Source organism: Thamnophis sirtalis, unplaced genomic scaffold (assembly GCF_051295495.1).
Source record: "Thamnophis sirtalis isolate CommonGarterSnake01/CBP01778 unplaced genomic scaffold, rThaSir2_p1.2 scaffold_3, whole genome shotgun sequence".
Taxonomy (NCBI): domain Eukaryota; kingdom Metazoa; phylum Chordata; class Lepidosauria; order Squamata; family Natricidae; genus Thamnophis; species Thamnophis sirtalis.
The window spans coordinates 23262460-23282786 of NW_028261383.1; the positions used below are offsets into that span (position 1 = coordinate 23262460).

The 20327-nt window shown below is 39.2% G+C and overlaps 1 protein-coding gene and 1 pseudogene across 2 annotated transcripts in view; both read left to right on the forward strand.

The window, feature by feature from the left end:
- The window catches only part of LOC106548984 (uncharacterized), a 95102-nt pseudogene that overhangs the window by 64496 nt on the left and 10279 nt on the right, over nt 1-20327 (forward strand). The window lies entirely within an intron of this gene.
- On the forward strand, nt 1052-14446 carry LOC148047593 (uncharacterized). The gene is given in 5 exon segments (XM_087711657.1): nt 1052-1160; nt 8076-8416; nt 9458-11141; nt 11144-12116; nt 12118-14446. Coding segments are annotated over 3 exon segments (1689 nt in total). The 5' UTR covers nt 1052-1160; nt 8076-8416; nt 9458-10531; the 3' UTR covers nt 12224-14446.

Below are 20327 nucleotides of genomic sequence, written 5' to 3' on the forward strand. Positions count from 1 at the left end.
GGCTTTGCTGGATACAAAGCCCCAGAAGGCAAGAAAGAGCAATGGGTATGGTTCCAAGTATACAAATAATAATATTTTTTTACCATGTATTTTTTAGAAGCTTCAGCAACTTACTGGGGCCACTCAGAAACTCTGCTTATAACTCACAGATATTTTGTGAAAAGGAGATGCTGGCTAGGAAATTATGGCCTCAAAATCTGGAAGACATTCAGGATGCAGAAGGATGAAACTGAACGTTGTGTTTCTCTAAGACATTAAAATTAACATGAGGGAAATAGCAGAATATATAAAAAACAGCCCTCTGTACAATAAAAAGATAAATAGACATTGGGGGAGGGGGAAAATTTCTTCTACCATATATAGGCAATCAGGCCCTCTTTCTTAGGCTCCATTTCTAGGCCCTGCTGCATATATTTCTCTGTGTGACCTAATGGGAGACTTAAGTGCAAGCAAATTTACAGAATTTACACCTGGCATTTAGCAGATATAAAATTTCCTCTTCCAAGAATGAAGCTTGGTGGTTGATGCTCTTGGATGCAGCCCTGGCCAGCAGGAGTGAAGCTCCCCTGGAGTGTCTGGCCTGATGCTGCCGCCATGCCCTAAAATCCTGGGAGCCTCGGAGTCATAAAGTTTTGGCATGTAGAGAGGTTTTGATCTCCACTGAGAGTCACCCCTAAGAAAGCTGATTGTGTAATTCTGTAAAACCTTTATGAACTTTTAGGGCTCAGCACATAGCTAATCTTCACAAGTAACATCACATTTCACTATTTCACTAGGCTCAGTTGCAAAGTCGGTTGCTAGAAGTCAAAAACTACTTGAATAGCATTTAATCAGGGGAAACCTTTTGCAAACGCCTCAGGTAGAAACTGGAAATAGATTTTTTTTTCTGCCTCCTATCTGGAGATGGTGCTCAAATAGGCAACACCTGTGCCTACAAAAGCGGATAATACCTGGGGTTGAGCTTAAAGGAGTTAAAACCATCGAGTACTAAATTGCTAGAAAGGTTGGAAAGCGACGGGAAGAGTAGAAGAAAGAAACTTTTGAAAAAAGCACCGTTGGGAACAGCTGAATTTCCTGTTCCGTCCGGATCACTCATGGGAGGAGAGTGTTGTGCAGAGCGGCTTTTGTGCTCTTCCCATGGTCGAAGCAGCAGCTGGAAGGTGAGTTGAGGGCGGGTGGGAGGAGAGTCCTGGGAGCAGAGAAGCAACTGGGCTGAAGCATCTCAGCTGCTGCTGCTGCAGTTTCCTTCCCTCCCCGAATTTAAGCCCACTGGGGCTGCACGCTGTGAAACTGGTGGCTGCAATTTTCCTCCTGGTGGGAAGATTGGAAAAGTCTCTTCCAAGTGAAGGTGGATCCTTTGGGAATGGCTTCCCTCCAGAGGTTGTGGGGGCTCCCATCACTGGAGGGTTTGTGACAGAGCTGGGAGGGACCTTGCAGGGCTTCTATTCCGACGCCCTGATCAAGCAGGAGACCCAACATCATTTCAGACAAATGGCTGTCCTGTCTCTGATTAAAAGCCACCAGGGATGGAGCCCCCACAACCTCTGAAGGGAAAACCTTCCACTGGTTCACTGTTCTTAGTGTCAGGAAATTTCTCCTTAGTTCTAAGTTGCTTCTCTCCTTGATTAGTTTCCATCCAGTTCCTTGTCCTGCCTTCAGGGGCTTTGGAGAATAGGTTGACACCCCTCCCTTTTTTGTGGCAACCCCTCAAGTGTTGGAAGATGGCTATCATGTCTCCCCTAGTCCTTCCCTTCACTAGACTAGACATACCCAATTCCTGCAGCCCTTCTTTTTATTTTGGCCTCCAGGCCCCTAATCCTCTTTGCTGCTCTTTTCTGCATTCTTTCCAGAGTCTCAACAAGTTTTTATGATATGTTGACCAAACTGTGTGCAATTATCTAAGTGTGGTCTTACTCTTTATAACGTGGTACTAGTACTTCACATGATCTTGATTCTATCTCTCTGTTAATGGCGCTTAGTATTGTATTGGCTGTTTTGGCCACTGCAATATACTTCTGGTTCATATCTAAATGATTGCCCACTAGGACCTCAAGGTTCCCCTCATAGTTATTACTTGAGCCAAGTGGTACCCATTCAGTACATTTGGTTTTTCTTGAATACATGTAAAACCCTTTTCCTCCCTGCATTGAATTTCATTTTGTTAGGTAGGGCCCAGTGTTCAAATCTATTGAGATTCTCTATCTTGAGCCTATGTTCTGAGGTGTTGGCTATTCCTGCCAACTTGGTGTCATTTGAAAATTTGATGCGTTCCCATACGACTCCCTCATGTAAGGCATTTACGAAGATATTAAAGAGTATTAAAGCAGAACCTTGGTGTACCCACTGCTTATTTCCCTCCATATAGATATAGTCCCATTAAGGAATACACTTTGATTGTGGTTTGTCAGCCGGTTATGAATCCATCTGTGTGGATGGATGTACCTATCCCACATTTTTCTAATTTACCAAGAAGTAGATTATGATCTACTTAGTGCTTAGTACTGTATTGGCTTTTTTGGCCACTGCAAATCACGGCGTGAACTATCTTGCTTTGCATGTAATGAATCTTATCTCATATATTAGTTTCACCTTTTAAGTTACATTACTGAAATAAATGAACTTTTGCACAATATTCTAATTTTTCGAGTTTCATCTGTACATGGTAAATTTGAGGTTTGTAGGCTTTACGGTTCTGTGATAATGCGTGAGTGGTATTTCACTTTTATACATATATAGATTTTCCAGTATTTCCCACACTCCTTGCATTGTTTTCTCCTTTAGGATTTTTATCCATGAAATTTTGCTTAGGCTATGAATTTCTTAAAATCAGCTCTTCTAAAGTTTAAGACACTTGTTGGATTATATTTTATTCCTTGTGTTTGCATTATATTGAATTCCAGTAAGGTTCCGACAACTTCAACTCCTTCTATCGCTTCTCTATTAGTAAGAATTAGGTTGAGTAGTTTTTCCTCTAGTTCCCTCCTCTACCTTTTTGATGACAAAGTTGTCAGCTATATTGGTTAGGAATCTGTTCAATCTCCTATTTGCTGTAGAGTTTGTCTCCCAGTTAATATCAGGGTAGTTAAAGTCTCACATTGAATGCTTTTTTATATAAATTTTATTATTTTTTTATTTTCATAACATATAATCACATGTATACTATTACATAGCCAACATCGTATTGTATTATTAAATGTTTACGTCAATTCATCTTACCATCAACTCCCTAAAACAATTATTGGCTCTTCTGCTCTCCATGCATCATATTTGCATGTTATTCGTCACTTTCTTCTCCCTCTCTCCTATCCCTCCCTACCTCCTCTCTTCCCTCTGTCCCCCTCTCCCCTCCCTCCCTCCCTCCCTCCTCTCTTCCTTCTCTTCTCTTCTCTACTTCCCCTTCTCTCTCCCCTTTCCACTCCTCCTTTCTCTCCTCTTCCCCCCCCGCCCTCTCTCCTATCCCTCTCTTCTTCCCTTTCTTCTCCCCTCTTTCTGCTTCTGAGCGAGCTCCCTTTTATGATGATGGTACTTCTAATTCCTTTTCAATATACATATTTTATTTTAACATATATCTCCCTCCCTCTCTTTTAAAAAAAATAGGACAAAAAAGTATACATATACAAATATCATTGTACTTTTAAACCCCCCACCCTACCCCAGCCTAATTTTGGCCGAGATGTAGACCTGATTACAATTCCCAGGTATTCTCATCACTATATTTATATAATTATACATCCTTACATCCTCCATATACTTTAACCTTTATTTAATTATTTTCCATTATCATATTCAACCAGTTAGCAACTCCATTTTATTATCATATTTAGGAATAATCCCCCTTAGCTTTATATTTTCCCATATAACAATTTCTAGTTGTGTAAGTTTTTCCTAGTAAGTCTTTTATCTCACTTCTCTGTTCCTGGTTTCTCCCTTTTCTTTGTTTTGAAACGTCCACCATCTTCAATTTTCCCCAAGCCACCATCAAAGGGATCTTTTACATTTCCCTTTGTTGGGGCGTAACCTCCTTCTTCAATTTTCTTTATGCCACTGACAACCTACAAAACTTCTTTTGTTTACTTTTTATTCCCTTTTGTTGGGACACATCCCCCTTTTACAATTTTCCCTATACCACTGCCAAGCCCTATGGAATTTTTTGTCTGCTTTTTATTTCCCACTGTTTCTACCCTTTCATTATCTTTGCCCCTTTCTTCTTTGCCTTCTTCTGTAATTACCTGCTTCTCGGGGTTCAGAATTCCATTTAGGCTTGATTTTAATGATTTATGCATATTTTTTATAATTTCATGTAGTTCTTCAAATTCCCAGCTTTCCATGATGTCCAGTACCAAAGATACAATTATTTATACAGTTCTTATTTCAGAGTTCCGTTCCACCTTAAATTTATCTACATCAGCTGCTGTGGGAAAGAGCGATGGGAGCCATCTTGGTCTTTTGTTCTTCCTTAATGTCCAGTTCTAAAATTGCAGTTAGTTATACAAATCTTACTTTGAGGTTCTGGTCCACCTTAAATTTAGTTAATTCAACTACTGTGAAAACAAGAGAAACTGGAGCCATCTTGATCTTTTGCAGAATAAAAAATAGAGAGAGAAAAAAGAAAACTTCTATTTCCCAGTTTTTTGTTCTTATTGTTTTTTTCCTTCCTATTTTTCACCTCTCATTATAGTTGCTCAAAATATATTAATTGGAACAAGCTTGCATACAGCCAAAACTCGGGTATGTTTCTTCCTCCTGCTTTTCCAAGTTCTGATTTATGGCAGTTGGTTAATTAAAATTTCCTACACAGGCAAGATTAGGTTATCAGTTGTCAGTGAGGAGATAGTGCTTTTTTCTTGATCTTTCCCCCTTGTTGCATTCCCTTTCTCATTAATTGGGGTTGCTTAAGATATGTTTGTTAAAAAACACTCGGACGCAGTAAATCTTCACGCTCCGAGGCTCCTTTGAAAACACAATCTTTTCAAGTCGAAAACCAAATTTAGAGTTGCTATTTGAGCGGGTTTGTCACTTTTGTCTCCTTTCACCCTTTCTGTCTGAATTGTTTCAAACAAATGGCTTTTGGGGGGAGGGGGAGGCTAGTGTTTCAACCCTCCATTTTTCCTTTTCTTTATTTCTTTCTTTTGGAAAAAATCCCGATCTGACCCTCAATATTATTTATGCTCTCAAGATTCTTTGCCTTTTCCAAGTTTGATTTATGACTGTGGATTTGATGAATTTTCTTACCGGTCTTTCATCTCTTCCTCACACTCCTCTTCTGTTGCTTTGGCTAGAAGTCAGCTTCTTGTGCAGCCATATTGCCATGCTGCTGCCTCTACTCTGATTCAGAGGGCAAATCTCTGACCTGCGAGGGACCTGTTGCTTCCCCCTGGATCTGATGAGAGCCCCCTTTTCACCCCATCTCCAGTGGGCTTCTGATCTAAAAAAGATCTCGGAGATGGTTTGTCTGACAGGGTTCATGTAAGGCTCTTGAGAGGCCACACACCCCCATGACTGTCCAGCTGGAGAACCTCCGGTCGACTCTCTCCCATTAGATCTGTTATTGTTATTTTATTATCAAAAGTTTTTTTTATTTTTATTTTTCAAAATAGACACAACACATTCTTTACATACTGTAGAAAGTATATCAGTTGGTTACAAAAAATTTCGTGCATTTCTTTCACAGTCACCCATGATTCATATTAATTCTAGTATTTTAAATCAAATATATTTATTCATATTACCATCATCCTACCCCCATTCTCGTTTGACTATAATTATTTAAACGTCCTTCATCATAAAACATACCAAAACTCAAGACATAACCACATACTGGCATCTCATTTGCTATTTCTAGTATCCCAATAACACTATTCCTTATGGCCTATTCTAGCTAAACATCAATAATGTTTAGTAACAAAGGTTTCTAATCTTTCTTTCCAAATCACTGTTTACAATTTACATCCAATTTCCCTAAGTTGTACCCATATCTATATAGACATTGTTATCATTATCTCTCCTTTATTTGACTATGTCCATTATCATAATTTAGTTCTTTTTTTAATTAATCTTTATATGTAACGAAACCATTTCTCAACTTCCTTTCATAGGTACCATTCAATATTCATATCCAATTACTACTTGTTATACCAATACATATGTGTACATTATTATCATTTTCAATTGTTTATTTAACCATATCTATTGTCACTAAATTTCACTAAGTCCAACTAGTTTTAGATTAAACACTTTTATCTATCAGCCTGTAACTTTATAGTAGCGAAATAGTCTCATGTCTTCGGCCATTTGTGGCATCAGTCCTCTAATCATCTCCTTAATCAAGTTTGTATGGACTCTTCTTTGCAACTCCTTGTTTACTGATTCTCTCATGTAGTTTCGATGCACTTCTTTTTCCTTAATCAGCTTGTCTTTAATTGTCAGTGTTATTATCAATTTCTCCCTTTAAATCCATAAGTTCTTTTATTTTTTCTTCTTCTGTGTCTTGCCATCTAGGGTAGGGTTCCCATCCATCTAGTTCCCCTATCAATATTCCACTTTTTTCATTTCCAGACAGAAACCATTCACCATAGATGTCAGCAGATTTGATTTCTTTGTAGTCATTTTTCTCTTTATTGTTTGGGACTCTACCCTGTATTTTTCCCATTTGATAAGCATCTCCATCCTTTTCATCATATTTTTCTGTTAAGTGCTCTAATTTTTCAAACATTTTCTCAAATGTATTTGATAATTTCTGTATTGCAAACATTATCTCTTGCAAGCTGACAGTTTATCTCTGTTGTTGAAAATAAGCCATTGTTTCCAGCTGTTAAAACACTGCTGCTCTGACTTGGAAGGTTTTTACAAGGTTACACCTAGGTTCACCATGAGATCTCTGGTTAAGGATATACTTCAAAGGAACATTTGTATAAACAAATGGTGCTTTACTTCTTATCACTTTCTATAAACAAACTGTGAGACTTTAAAGTTCCAGACCAGGATAATCAGTAGTGAAATTAAAAGTATTTTGTTTTCAGTACTCAAGTTTCCAATCTTCGAGTAGCAGTTATCTCTCTCTTTATTGTTACAATTGTTGCAATTCCCTTTGTTCTTTTTGTATCATTTAATATTCCAAGTTTTTAAAAAAGTCAAATTCTTACATGAAATAGAGAAGAAAGAGTAAAAGACACATGTAGTGATGAATAAGGAGACGTTTAGCCCGTAGGTTGTGAAAGTAATAGTAAAAATTTTAGAAGAAGAAAACTTGATCCATTCATTTCAAACAGTTTGCATAAATTCCATCCATGAAAGTAACATTTAAAAATTAAGATAACACGCTGACCAAATCCATCCAAAGCTTAATTCCGCAGTTTTTTTACTTCAATGTCTTTACAATAAGTATGGTATTTCCTGTCCCATCCACGTATTAACCAGGTTCAATTGTGCTTAATCCATCTTTGGTTGCATAGGTAGTCCTCACTTACCACTTCTTCTCTGAGACTTCAAAAGTTACTATGGCACAGTAGAAGCAGACGAGCACCTGGTCCACAAAATTTTTGGTAATCCTAGGACTTGTTCCGTGACCGCATGTCAGCCATGACTGTGGTTTTGAAGGTGCAGGAAAAGGATTGCACCAATTTGGGTTCTGCCAATAGTTGCATATTTATGATGGCGGCGGCATCCCACACTCATGATCCCCATTTGTGACCTTGCCAGCTACCTTCTGACAAGCAACATCAGTGGGTATACTGGCAGGAAATTGCAAGCCACAGTCATATAAAATTGCCTTTAACAACCCACAGTAATTAGCTTAACAACTACAGAGGAGCAGATGTAAGTTGGCACTGTCATGTGACATGATGCTTAATGATTAAGCTGCTTAGTGACATAAATATCTGTTCCAATTGCCGTAGGTTAAGTAAGGACTACTTGAACAAGGATGTCACCAGAGAGGTTGTAGACAGAATTTTGGGCCCTTATTTGCACTGAGGACTTCCATGAGCAAAAGTGGTGTATACTTTTCTTTCTTTTTTCAACTCATCTCTCATCATTTTACAAAAAATTAAAGTTATATTTTTCTTTGAATCTTACAGGTGAACAGGATGCCAATAAGAGCTCTCTGGACAACTGTAAATAACAATCAATGTTGAAAAGGAAAAAAATCAAGCCAGACATCAAAATATTTTCCATTCCCTGCAGAAAACCATACAAATCTGCTCCTCCTCCAGCAGCTATTTGAGAGAGAAAGCCAAGAAAGAATGAGCAGATTATGCAGAACTCAACGATATATTACATGAGAGGTGAAGGGGGGTTATTTATAATTCAGCAAAAGAGGAAATAAAAATCTGGAAGTCTGTTGGGAGGAAAAGATCAATAGTAAAGTCACAGTAATGTGAGGAAGAAGACTGCTTGAATAAAAGTACCATTAAACAAGGTATTGTTTACTGAATGTGGCAAAAGCTATGCTCACAACAGCTCCCTTGTGGTTCATGGAAGCATCTCCACACAAGAAGGAAGCCACAAAAGTGCTCCCAATGTGGTAAATGCTTTAGTGAGCATGGCAACATGGTGCTGCATCCGATAACTCACAGGAGGGAGAAAACATATAACGGTGCAGATTGTGGAAAAACATTTAGTCACAATTTCAGTCTGGTGATTGATCAGTAGATTGACTCCAAGGAGAAACTGTATGAGTGTTTATATTGTGGGAAAAGCTTCATTATAAACTCTATTTCACCAGAGAACTCACCCAGAAGAAAAACCCTTTGAATATCCTATTTATGGGAAAGTCACAATTCCAGCTGGTGATACAGTAGAAGAAAATGCTTTGAATGTTCTGATTTTTGGAAAACTTTCAGTTATAATTCCATCTTGGTGATACCCTAGAGGAATCATAAATGAGAAAAACCCATTAATTGTCGGAGAAATTTCTACCGTAATTTCCACCTGGTAAATACATCAGAGGATTCACTCCATGGTGAAATCTTATAAGTGTCAAGATTGTGGGAAAGGTTTCATTAGAAATTCTCAACTCCTAAAACACAAGACCACACACATAAGAGAAAAAACATTTGAATGTCCTGACTTTGGGAAAAGTTTCAGTTGGAATTCACACCTGGTGATACACCAGAGGACTCACACAGGAGAGAAACCTTTTGAATGTCCTATCTGTAGGAAAAGCTTTAGTAATTATTGGACCCTGGTGACACTCCAGAGGTCTCACACAGGAGAGAAACCCTATGAATGTCCTGATTGTGGGAAAAGCTTTCATAAATATCTGTTCCAATTGCCGTAGGTTAAGTAAGGACTACTTGAACAAGGATGTCACCAGAGAGGTTGTAGACAGAATTTTGGGCCCTTATTTGCACTGAAGACTTCCATGAGCAAAAGTGGTGTATACTTTTCTTTCTTTTTTCAACTCATCTCTCATCATTTTACAAAAAATTAAAGTTATATTTTTCTTTGAATCTTACAGGTGAACAGGATGCCAATAAGAGCTCTCTGGACAACTGTAAATAACAATCAATGTTGAAAAGGAAGAAAATCAAGCCAGAAATCAAAATATTTTCCATTCCCTGCAGAAAACCATACAAATCTGCTCCTCCTCCAGCAGCTGTTTGAGAGAGAAAGCCAAGAAAGAATGAGCAGATTATGCAGAACTCAACGATATATTACATGAGAGGTGAAGGGGGGTTATTTATAATTCAGCAAAAGAGGAAATAAAAACCTGGAAGTCTGTTGGGAGGAAAAGATCAATAGTAAAGTCATATAGAAGAGACAATAATGCAGGTGACAGTAATGTGAGGAAGAAGACTGCTTGAATAAAAGTACCATTAAACAAGGTATTGTTTACTGAATGTGGCAAAAGCTATGCTCACAACAGCTCCCTTGTGGTTCATGGAAGCATCTCCACACAAGAAGGAAGCCACAAAAGTGCTCCCAATGTGGTAAATGCTTTAGTGAGCATGGCAACATGGTGCTGCATCCGATAACTCACAGGAGGGAGAAAACATAACGGTGCAGATTGTGTGAAAGTTTCATTAGAAATTCCCAGGTCTTGAGACCCTAAAGGACGCATACACAAGAATAGAACCATTTGAACATCCTTTCTATGGGAAAAGTTTCACTGAGAATTCCATCCTGATGAAGCACCCGAGGACTCTCACAAAAGTGAAACCCTTTGAATGTCCTGATTGTGGAAAAACATTTAGTCACAATTTCAGTCCGGTGATTGATCTGTAGATTGACTCCAAGGAGAAACTGTATGAGTGTTTAGATTGTGGGAAAAGCTTCATTATAAACTCTATTTCACCATAGAACTCACCCAGAAGAAAAACCCTTTGAATATCCTATTCATGGGAAAGTCACAATTCCAGCTGGTGATACATTAGAAGAAAATGCTTTGAATGTTCTGATTTTTGGAAAACTTTCAGTTATAATTCCATCTTGGTGATACCCTAGAGGAATCATAAATGAGAAAAACCCATTAATTGTCGGAGAAATTTCTGTCGTAATTTCCACCTGGTAAATACATCAGAGGATTCGCTCCATGGTGAAATCTTATAAGTGTCAAGATTGTGGGAAAGGTTTCATTAGAAATTCCCAACTCCTAAAACACAAGACCACACACATAAGAGAAAAAACATTTGAATGTCCTGACTTTGGGAAAAGTTTCAGTCGGAATTCACACCTGGTGATACACCAGAGGACTCACACAGGAGAGAAACCTTTTGAATGTCCTATCTGTAGGAAAAGCTTTAGTAATTATTGGACCCTGGTGACACACCAGAGGTCTCACACAGGAGAGAAACCCTATGAATGTCCTGATTGTGGGAAAAGCTTTCATCGGAATTCCCATCTGGTGACACACCAGAGGACTCACACAGGAGAGAAACCCTTTGAATGTCCTGATTGTGGGAAAAGCTTCAGTCAGAATTCCAACCTGGTGAAACACCAGAGGACTCACAAAGGAGAGAAACCCTTTGCATGTCCTGATTGTGGGAAAAGCTTTAGTGATAATTCCTCTCTGGTGACACACCAGAGGACACACACAGGAAAGAAACCTTTTGCATGTCCTATCTGTGGGAAAAGCTTTAGTCACAATTCCAACCTGATGAAACACCAGAGGACTCACACAGGAGAGAAACCCTTTGAATGTCTATCTGTGGGAAAAGCTTTAGTAATAATTCCTCTCTGGTGACACACCAGAGGACACACACAGGAGAGAAACCCTATGAATGTCCTACCTGTGGGAAAAGCTTTAGTGATAATTCCTCTCTGGTGGCACACCAAAGGACACACACAGAAGAGAAACCCTTTGAATGTCCTGATTGTGGGAAAAGCTTTAGTGTTAATTCCTCTCTGGTGACACACCAGAGGACACACACAGGAGAGAAACCCTTTGAATGTCCTGATTGTGGGAAAAGCTTTAGTGTTAATTCCTCTCTGGTGACACACCAGAGGACACACACAGGAGAGAAACCCTTTGAATGTCCTATCTGTGGGAAAAGCTTTAGTCAGAATTCCAACCTGGTGAGACACCAGAGGACTCACACAGGAGAGAAACCCTTTGAATGTCCTGATTGTGGGAAAAGCTTTAGTGATAATTCCTCTCTGGTGGCACACCAAAGGACACACACAGAAGAGAAACCCTTTGAATGTCCTGATTGTGGGAAAAGCTTTAGTGTTAATTCCTCTCTGGTGACACACCAGAGGACACACACAGGAGAGAAACCCTTTGAATGTCCTGATTGTGGGAAAAGCTTTAGTGTTAATTCCTCTCTGGTGACACACCAGAGGACACACACAGGAGAGAAACCCTTTGAATGTCCTATCTGTGGGAAAAGCTTTAGTCAGAATTCCAACCTGGTGACACACCAGAGGTCTCACACAGGAGAGAAACCCTTTGAATGTCCTATCTGTGGGAATAACTTTAGTCAGAGTTTCAACCTGGTGATACACCAGAGGACTCACACAGGAGAGAAACCCTTTGAATGTCCTATCTGTGGGAAAAGCTTTAGTATTAATTCCTCTCTGGTGACACACCAGAGGACACACACAGGAGAGAAACCCTTTGAATGTCCTGATTGTGGGAAAAGCTTCAGTCGGAATTCCCACCTGGTGAAACACCAGAGGACACACAGGAGAGAAACTCTTTGAATGTTCTATCTGTGGGAAAAGCTTTAGTCAGAAATCATCCCTTATTGCACACAAGATAATCCATATGAATAAAGGTAGATGAGTTTATAGACTGCTTGAATTGAATTTGTGATCTCCCATTGAAAGTATAGGTAAGAAATTGATTGTTCGAATTTTGTGCTGATTCATTTTGCTCAAACATTTCTCATGATTAAAGTTGCAAGTGGAGTGAAATGGAAAATGTCTAACTGCTATTTCTGGTTAACAGCAAAGCTTCTGGATATTTCCTTTTCCAGAATTAGAGGAATTCTTCAAAAAGGAATTTTGGATGGAGTTTTTTTCTGTTGATTATGGAATTCCCACATGTGGAGTTTCAGTCTTCTACCTTGGTTTTGCCCGATTTTCAATCACAGAATTCCACAGCCCGCATAAAAGTAGTCCTCAAGATTTAACTATGATGGGCTTTGAATTAAGTGTTTTAATCAGCTGAGAAACAATTTGGACACAGCTTGCATGGGCTGCGCGACAAGCTATGTCGTATCTGGTTGGGAGCAGCTGCAGGAGAAGTCAGATTGAGCTGCAACAAGTGTAGGGGAGGCTGCCTGCAATGCTCTTAAGCGGGTAAAACATCCCCTGAAATTAAGACCTGGTGCTTATTTTGGGGCCTAAAAGAAAATAAAACTGGGTCTTATTTTGGGGAAAACAAGGCTATGTATATATGTATAATCTGTCCCAGCACTTCGAAGTATATTTAATGATAACTCTGCAATTCTATGAACTCATGATTGACCCAAGTCAAGAAATAAATTTCATAACTGAATGGGTATTTGACATGTATATTGAAAATGTAAATAATTAATGTAAGGGGTTACGTTAGCATTTTGGCATCTTTGCCTTTTATTGTAATGGATGCCTTTGGATCTCTTTTTTTAAAAAAAGAGAAGAAGGCGGGGCTTAGCAGTGAGAAGACGGAGTTTCAGGCTATTCCTGAAATTCCCCTATTCCGAAGGAAATTGGACGGGTCGTTTCGGACCCTAGCTGTCCCGGAGAGACAGTGAAAGGTTAGGGGAGATCCAGTGACCTCAGAGACGTTCGCAGGTCTCTGGGGGGCTTGGAATTTAACCCCTTTTGCCAGTTTCTTCTGGATTAGCTGCAAGCTAACCGAAACTGCAGGTTGCCCCTAAGAATGGTGGGAGTGGTTTCAACTGGTAAGCTGATTTTATTACTCAAAGAGATACGGTCTGCATTAAAATTTAAGCTAATTGAAACCAAAGAACAGAAGAATCTAGTGGCGAATTGGTTTTTTTATGGATTTATGGCCGGTGGTTACCCTATTTCTTAAATGTTTTAAATGATATTTACGTGGATAAAGGAAAGATTACTCCAACATTCCCTCTGGCTCTCCTTAAGTGGGCTGTAAACCAATTTACTACAATTTGGCTTCTTACAATCTGACACTTTTATTGCTTGGCTGTGTTGGTCTAAGATCAGATAAGATAGCACAGCTCTCAGCGTGTTCTTACTTGCAAATATCTTAAAGCTTCTAGCTGCGTCACAACATGGCGTCTATACATGCTTCAAATGATTCGTTTCAAATGATTTTCTCCGCATTTCAAAAGTTGTTTGACACATATGAAAGATTTGAAAAAAAGCTGGACTATTTAACATTAAAATATGAAGAAAAAAGTGAGAACGTTGAATGTTCCTGAAATACAAATGAAGAATGTCAGAAATGAAGTTTCTCAACTTGCTGACACGCCGGGCGTCTGGTTTACTTCGGAGGGAGAAAGAGATGCAACGCTTGAAAGGGGGGCAGCCATACAGAAGATTTATTTCAAAAGACAGAGCGCAGGAGGAATGAGAAGCATTAAAGAATCTATACTTTATGAAACATCATTTGCAGAATTTTCGATACCACCCTTGAGAATTAAAGACAAACTGAAAAATGCAACAAGCCTAGGACAACGTTATTATTACATCAGAGGCATCCTAAGCAAAAAGGTATTCCTGTTGGACTTGCTTATAAAAACATTTGGTAAACCTGTTCCACGAATGGCAATAGGACTAAGGAGATTTTGTTATTGGAGAGACATAGGCTTGTAGATGGAAGAATACAATTTAAAATTAGCTAAATCTAATTACTCTTATTTGTAATAGACATAGCTGAATAATAATTGATATTGATAGTAATGTATATAATGTGGAGTTGATATGATAAATAATAATTGGATATGAAAAGGGAAGGTTGGAAATATTTTTGGACCATATGCAAAGGTTATTAATCACAATAATTATCACTATTAAAAAATAAAATAAAATATATACAGTTAAATGTTAACTAATATGGGGAAAATGTTACGATATACGATATAATTACATAAAGAAGGGAGAATGATAATAAACCATACTGCATGGAAGATGGAATTTTTGGTATTAAATATTATGGATGTTCAGCTAAAACAGGATATGAGGATTTGATGTTAATAGAGGATTTTACAAACAAGTTAATGAAATGTCAGCATGTGGTTATGGATTAAATCTTTGGCATATTTAAGGACGAAGGATAGTTAAATAACTGTAGTCAACTAAAAGTGGAGGTATAATGATGTCAATATGGTAAACATTTGAGTTAAGATATTTGAATTAATATGAATTAATTGAAGAGATGCATCAAAACATGTTGTAACCAGCTGATATACTTTTTTTATAATATATACCTGTGTTCTTTTTTTTCCCCTTGCCTTGTTTTTTGTTCTTTTTGTCTTCTTTTTTTTTTTTTTCTTTTCCCACTGTTGTGGGCATGTATCGTTTAAGAAACAAAAATTATTATTATTATTATTATTATACAATTGTATCACAGCGGCCAGTTGTTTCGCCGGATTTGGCATTGGTTACTAGTCGGGCCCCACCCAGGGGCCTAGGACGTCGTAACGTATTTTCGTAATATGCGTGCAGATCCAAGCAGTGCGGCTTTTTGCATTTGACTGATGGTGATTTTGTCAATTTTTAACTGTTTTAAATGTAATTCCAGTGCTTTTGGAATAGCACCCAGTGTGCCAATTACCACTGGAATTACCACTGCTGGTTTGTGCCATAGTCGTTGAATTTCGATTTTTAAGTCCTGGTATCTTGCGATTTTTTCATATTCCTTCTCGGCGACCCTGCTATCACCTGGTATTGCAATGTCTATGATTGTGACCTTATTTTTCTCAACCAGTGTGATGTCTGGTGTATTATGCGCCAGTATTTTGTCGGTTATTATTATTATTATTATTATTATTATTATTATTATTATTATTTTAATAATAATTATAGTCAAATGAAAATGGATAAATGATGATGGTGACATGTATGAATATTTGAGTTAAAATGCTCGAGTTAACATGAATTATGTTTGTTGACTGTGGAAGAGATGCACGAAAGTCTATTTGTAACCAACTGATACACTTTCTATAGCATGTAAAGAAAGATGTTGTATTTGTTTTAAATTAAAAATTATTATTTTAATAATAATAATAATAATAATAATGATAATGATAATGATAATAATAATAAATTAAACTTTTATGTGAATCTTACAGGCAAAAGAATGCCAAAGATAGCACTGTGGAGAACTGAATCACAAGCAGCATTAGAATGCAAAGGAAACCAAGGCAGCAATCAAAAACTTATTAGTTCCTCTGGAAATCCCCAAAACTCTTCTTCCCCAGCAGCTTACAGATAAGGAAGACAAAACCAGGACAAGAGTTTTGAGCTGGACAAAATATAGTGTATCTTGAAGAAACGGATCAAAATATCAAGGGGAATAATTTCCTAGTTCAGAAAAAGAGGGAAATTATCTGGAAGTCAATGGAAATGATAAAGGTCTCTTGGACAGCCAGATAAGGCAGACCATAATGCAGGCCTCGTCCTTTGAGGAAGGAAACAGTTACTTGAATCCATGTTCCATCCAATAAGGGATTGAGAGTATTTTTGCTGTCCCTGAGAATCTAATAATGTAAGTAGTTGAAAAGATCCACAGATCTGCCTATTGTGGGAAAAGCAAAGATTGTAGAATTATGCTTGGGGGGATCCACACTGGAGAAAAGCCATATCAGTGTTCCCAATGCAGCAAAAGCTTTAGTCGGAATGGCTTCCCAGTTGTTCATGGAAAGGCTCACACCAGAGAAAAGCCCTATCAGTTGTCCCAATGTGGCAAAAGCTATAGCAAGCAGGCCAGAGAACTCGCACAAGAGAAAAACCATATGAATGTCCAGATTGTAGGAAATATTTCAGTCGAAATTCCAGTTTGGCAATACACCCAGGGGTTCACACAGGAGAGAAGCCTTTTGAATGTCCTGACTTTGGGGAAAGGAATGGTATTTGGGAGTGGTTGGCACAGCAAGTCAATATTCCTTTTGTGCATGAAGATTTTGCTCTAGGATTATTGTTTTTAACGGGGGCAGAGGTTGGCAATGTCTGGGGAAGGAAAGGCATGCTTTCCACAAAGCAAAGGCTGGTTATGAGAACAGGGAGGCCTGAGCTCATTGGGCTGGAGATGTTAACCGTGCTCAAAACATTGGCTGGGCTTCTCATTACTTATTGCAGCAGCCACAATGCGAGGAGCTGCTCTTAGGGTACACGCCCTGCAATTGTCAGCAGCTGCGCTGCTTTCTCTCGGGAAGCAGCTGCATCCTGAGTGCTTCCTTTCACAGCCCCTTCACGGGTCACCCGCTTGTGTTGTCCCCTGCCAATCACCATACCCCTACCTCACCCACCTCCAGGGCTTGCGTCAGGGTGGCCAGGCCCATCATGCCAGTGGTTCCGAACATGCTGGTTTTTTTCCAGGCTCTGGCAGCTGGGTCTCCAGTCACGGGGTTTCCCTTCATGCTGTTGCCATTGCCTCCTTGCCGCTCCAGCCGAGGGTCAAAGCAAGCCCTTCTGCCAGGAGCTCTACTGACAAGCAATCGAAGCTTGTCTCCTCCACTGGCGCTCCTGCCTCCCCTCCACCGGTTCCCAAAAAAGCTGCTTGTTGGGCCTGGGCACCCGAGAGAAGTGCTGGGTGGCCATTTTGAAACAGGCGGGAGCAGTTTATGCTGTGGGCAAGCCATGGGCTACTGTCTGAGCTTCCTCGGTCGGGGCACCTACCTGGGAATTGCTGTCCAGCCTGGGTGTTTGGAAAAACAAGACACTGTACAAAGGTGAAGGGAAGAGGAGGAGCGGCCTTACCCAGATGCCAAATGGCAGATAAAAGTTGCAAGGCTCTGCCATAGTCTTTTCAGGTGAGACGTCCCCGCCAAGCTCTCTGGCCCCTCCCCAAACTGGCCCTGAAGCGGCATGTCATCCCCACATGCTCCTCTCGCAGGCCAGGCCGGCTTTGGGAAACACCCCAGAAGGGCTCCGATGCCATGATCTCCCACAAGCTCCCCTACTACCTGCACATGTCAGTACACCCACCGCCAGTATCACCCATCTGCCAGCTTGCCTTCCCCCACCCACCCTCTGGCCCGTGCCCTTCGTCCTTACTTTTGTGAGCAATGATGGACAGAAGTACACAGTGAGCTGTTAGATTCTGCAAGGTATATACAAGGCTAACAGCTGGAGGAGGGATGGTAAGGCTGGCGGGAAAAGCCAGCCACACAAGGAATGGCTGTAAGTCAAGGGGCAGGGCTTAATCCTACCACTGCACAGGCTGGATACATCATGTTGGTAGGCCATATCCAGCCCACAAGCTGTAGCTTCAGGACTCCTGACACAAAGCTTCCCCTGGCTGGTTTTTGTTCTGTGGCACTAAGGCCCAAATAGGCATGCCTCCCTCCCAATTCCATGGGGCCATGCCCCCTCAGTCAATTTCCTCACTGAAGAGGTAGCAGAAAAGAGATTTCCAAAACCCAACTCCTGACTCTGATTCACAAATGATGGTGCCCAAATAAGATTTATTTATTTATCAGCACAAATATAACACACACACACACACACATACACACACACACACACACACAAACCAATATTCCATCACATCCTTATTTGTCTTTTTAATAATCGTATGTCTTTATAGAATCACTTATCTCATTCTATTATTTTTGCAATATGAAAGAATTCTCCGACATTTTATATTTATGCATCACTTTTTCCAATGGTATATAAAATCAAAGATTGTCCATCAAGTATACATAGGTACATTGTTATCATTGTAATATCATATGTTCAACTACAATTGTTATTCCTTCGTTTTAAACAAAATGTTCTAAATATTCAATTTACCAATATTCCAGTACATCATTATTTAGTCTATTTAATAATAAAATTTCTTTATAGTATCACCTGTCTCATTCTATTATTCTTACAGTGTGAAAAGCTTCTTCAACATTTTTCATTTCCATGTTTTTTATCTAGCCACTGATAAAACAAGTCCCATACTTTATAAAATTGTTCATCTTCTTGTTCTCTGATTTTAAATGTCAATTTACTCATTTCAGCACATTTCATTATTTTTCGAATAACTTCCTCCTGCGTTGGTGTTGTCTCATTTTTCCAATTTTTTGCAAATACAATTCTACCTGCTATTAAAACATTCACAATCAAATATTTCAAATCTTTATTATATGTATCTGGTATAATTAAATAAAAAAAATCTCTGGTTTAAGGTCTTTGTGTTTTTGTATCATTTTCTCCAACCATGTGTGGATTTTAGTCCAATATCTTTTAGCTTCAATGCAAGTCCTCCACCACCACATATGGTAATATGAACCCGGTGTCTGATGATATTTCCAACACTTTTCCGCCTTGTTCTTGAACATTCTTGCTATTCTCGTTGAGGGTAGGTGCCACCTGTAAAACATCTTATACAAATTTTCCTTATATGCTGTTGACATTGTCATTTTATAATTTTGATTATAAATTCTGCCATTTCTCTAATTCAATCCAATGTCCAAAATTTTTCCTCCAAGCTATCATAGTTTCTTTGACTTGTTCTTCTTTTAGGTTAACCTCTAGTAGGTGTCCATATATTTTTTTAATTAATCAAAATTTTATCTAATTCAGTCATTTTAACATAGAAACCTTCGGTTTTACGATCTTCATCATATCTAGATTGTATTTGCACATATGAAAACCAATTCATTCTTTTTCCTTCCCGCTTCAACTCTTGCATAGAATTAAGTTCACCCTCTGCATTCAATATTTCACCATATCTAACTGTTCATTCCTTTTTATATATTATTTGTTCTGCCCCAGAGATGCAGATGGCTCGGGGCATGCACTTAAAGCCCACACTTAGGACGTTCTTTTGATCGAGTTTATTATCAGGCATTCTTAATAGCAAAACTTACAGTTCAGTGTTAAGATACTTCTGACTTTCCTTGATTTGTCTCATCATGTAGTGTAAAAAGTCTGTGGTTTCTTATATCCCCCTCAATGAGTGGAGACGCATTCTGCCCCATCCCAGTTAACAAAGGGCGATTCAGAGAGTGACGGGTAATAAATCACTTTTCCCAGGCAGAATACCCGCTGCCCAATCAGGGAACACAGATGTGATCACATGTTATGGAACTACATTTCCCACAAGGCAGTTCTGTCTACATTTCCCATAAGGTGGCTGCATTTCCCATGAGGTAGTTTCTTAAAGGAGACAGTTCTTAATTCCTACATTATCTATATACTGTTGGGACAGCACATTATTGGATATGATAAAGCTTCAATAGTTGATAGCCAGACTGGAATTTTCAAATAATATTGCCTTTTGATCTCCTAATTTAGTAACAAAACCTCCCGAATATAGTGTCTTCTAAAATAGCGCTGTGTTTTAGTTCCCTTATACCATAAAAAAGCATGCCATCCCAACAAACCAAGTCCTCTGATAGTGAAAGGGACTCAGGGCGGCTCACAACTCGAAGGGGGGGGGGAACTCACCTTTCCAAGCAGCCTTTGAACTCAACATTCAAAACCCCTTTAAAACCTTTGTTCCAAATGGCCAAGGTCTGGGAAAAATCCATCCACAGACTCAATGGGTCTGTGCCAGCAAGGGAGGCTTACCCAGGCCAGGTGCATCGGTCAAGTTAATTTGGAGACCCATCTGGGTTGCCAAATTGTTGGAAGAAATGTCCATCTGGGTTCAGTTCCAAGTGGAAAAAACACTGGAAACATGGACCCTGCTTGGAAAGATGGTTTAATGGTGGATAGGACCACGTAGTTTGAGGTCCTGGGCAAAATGAGCATATATAATACAT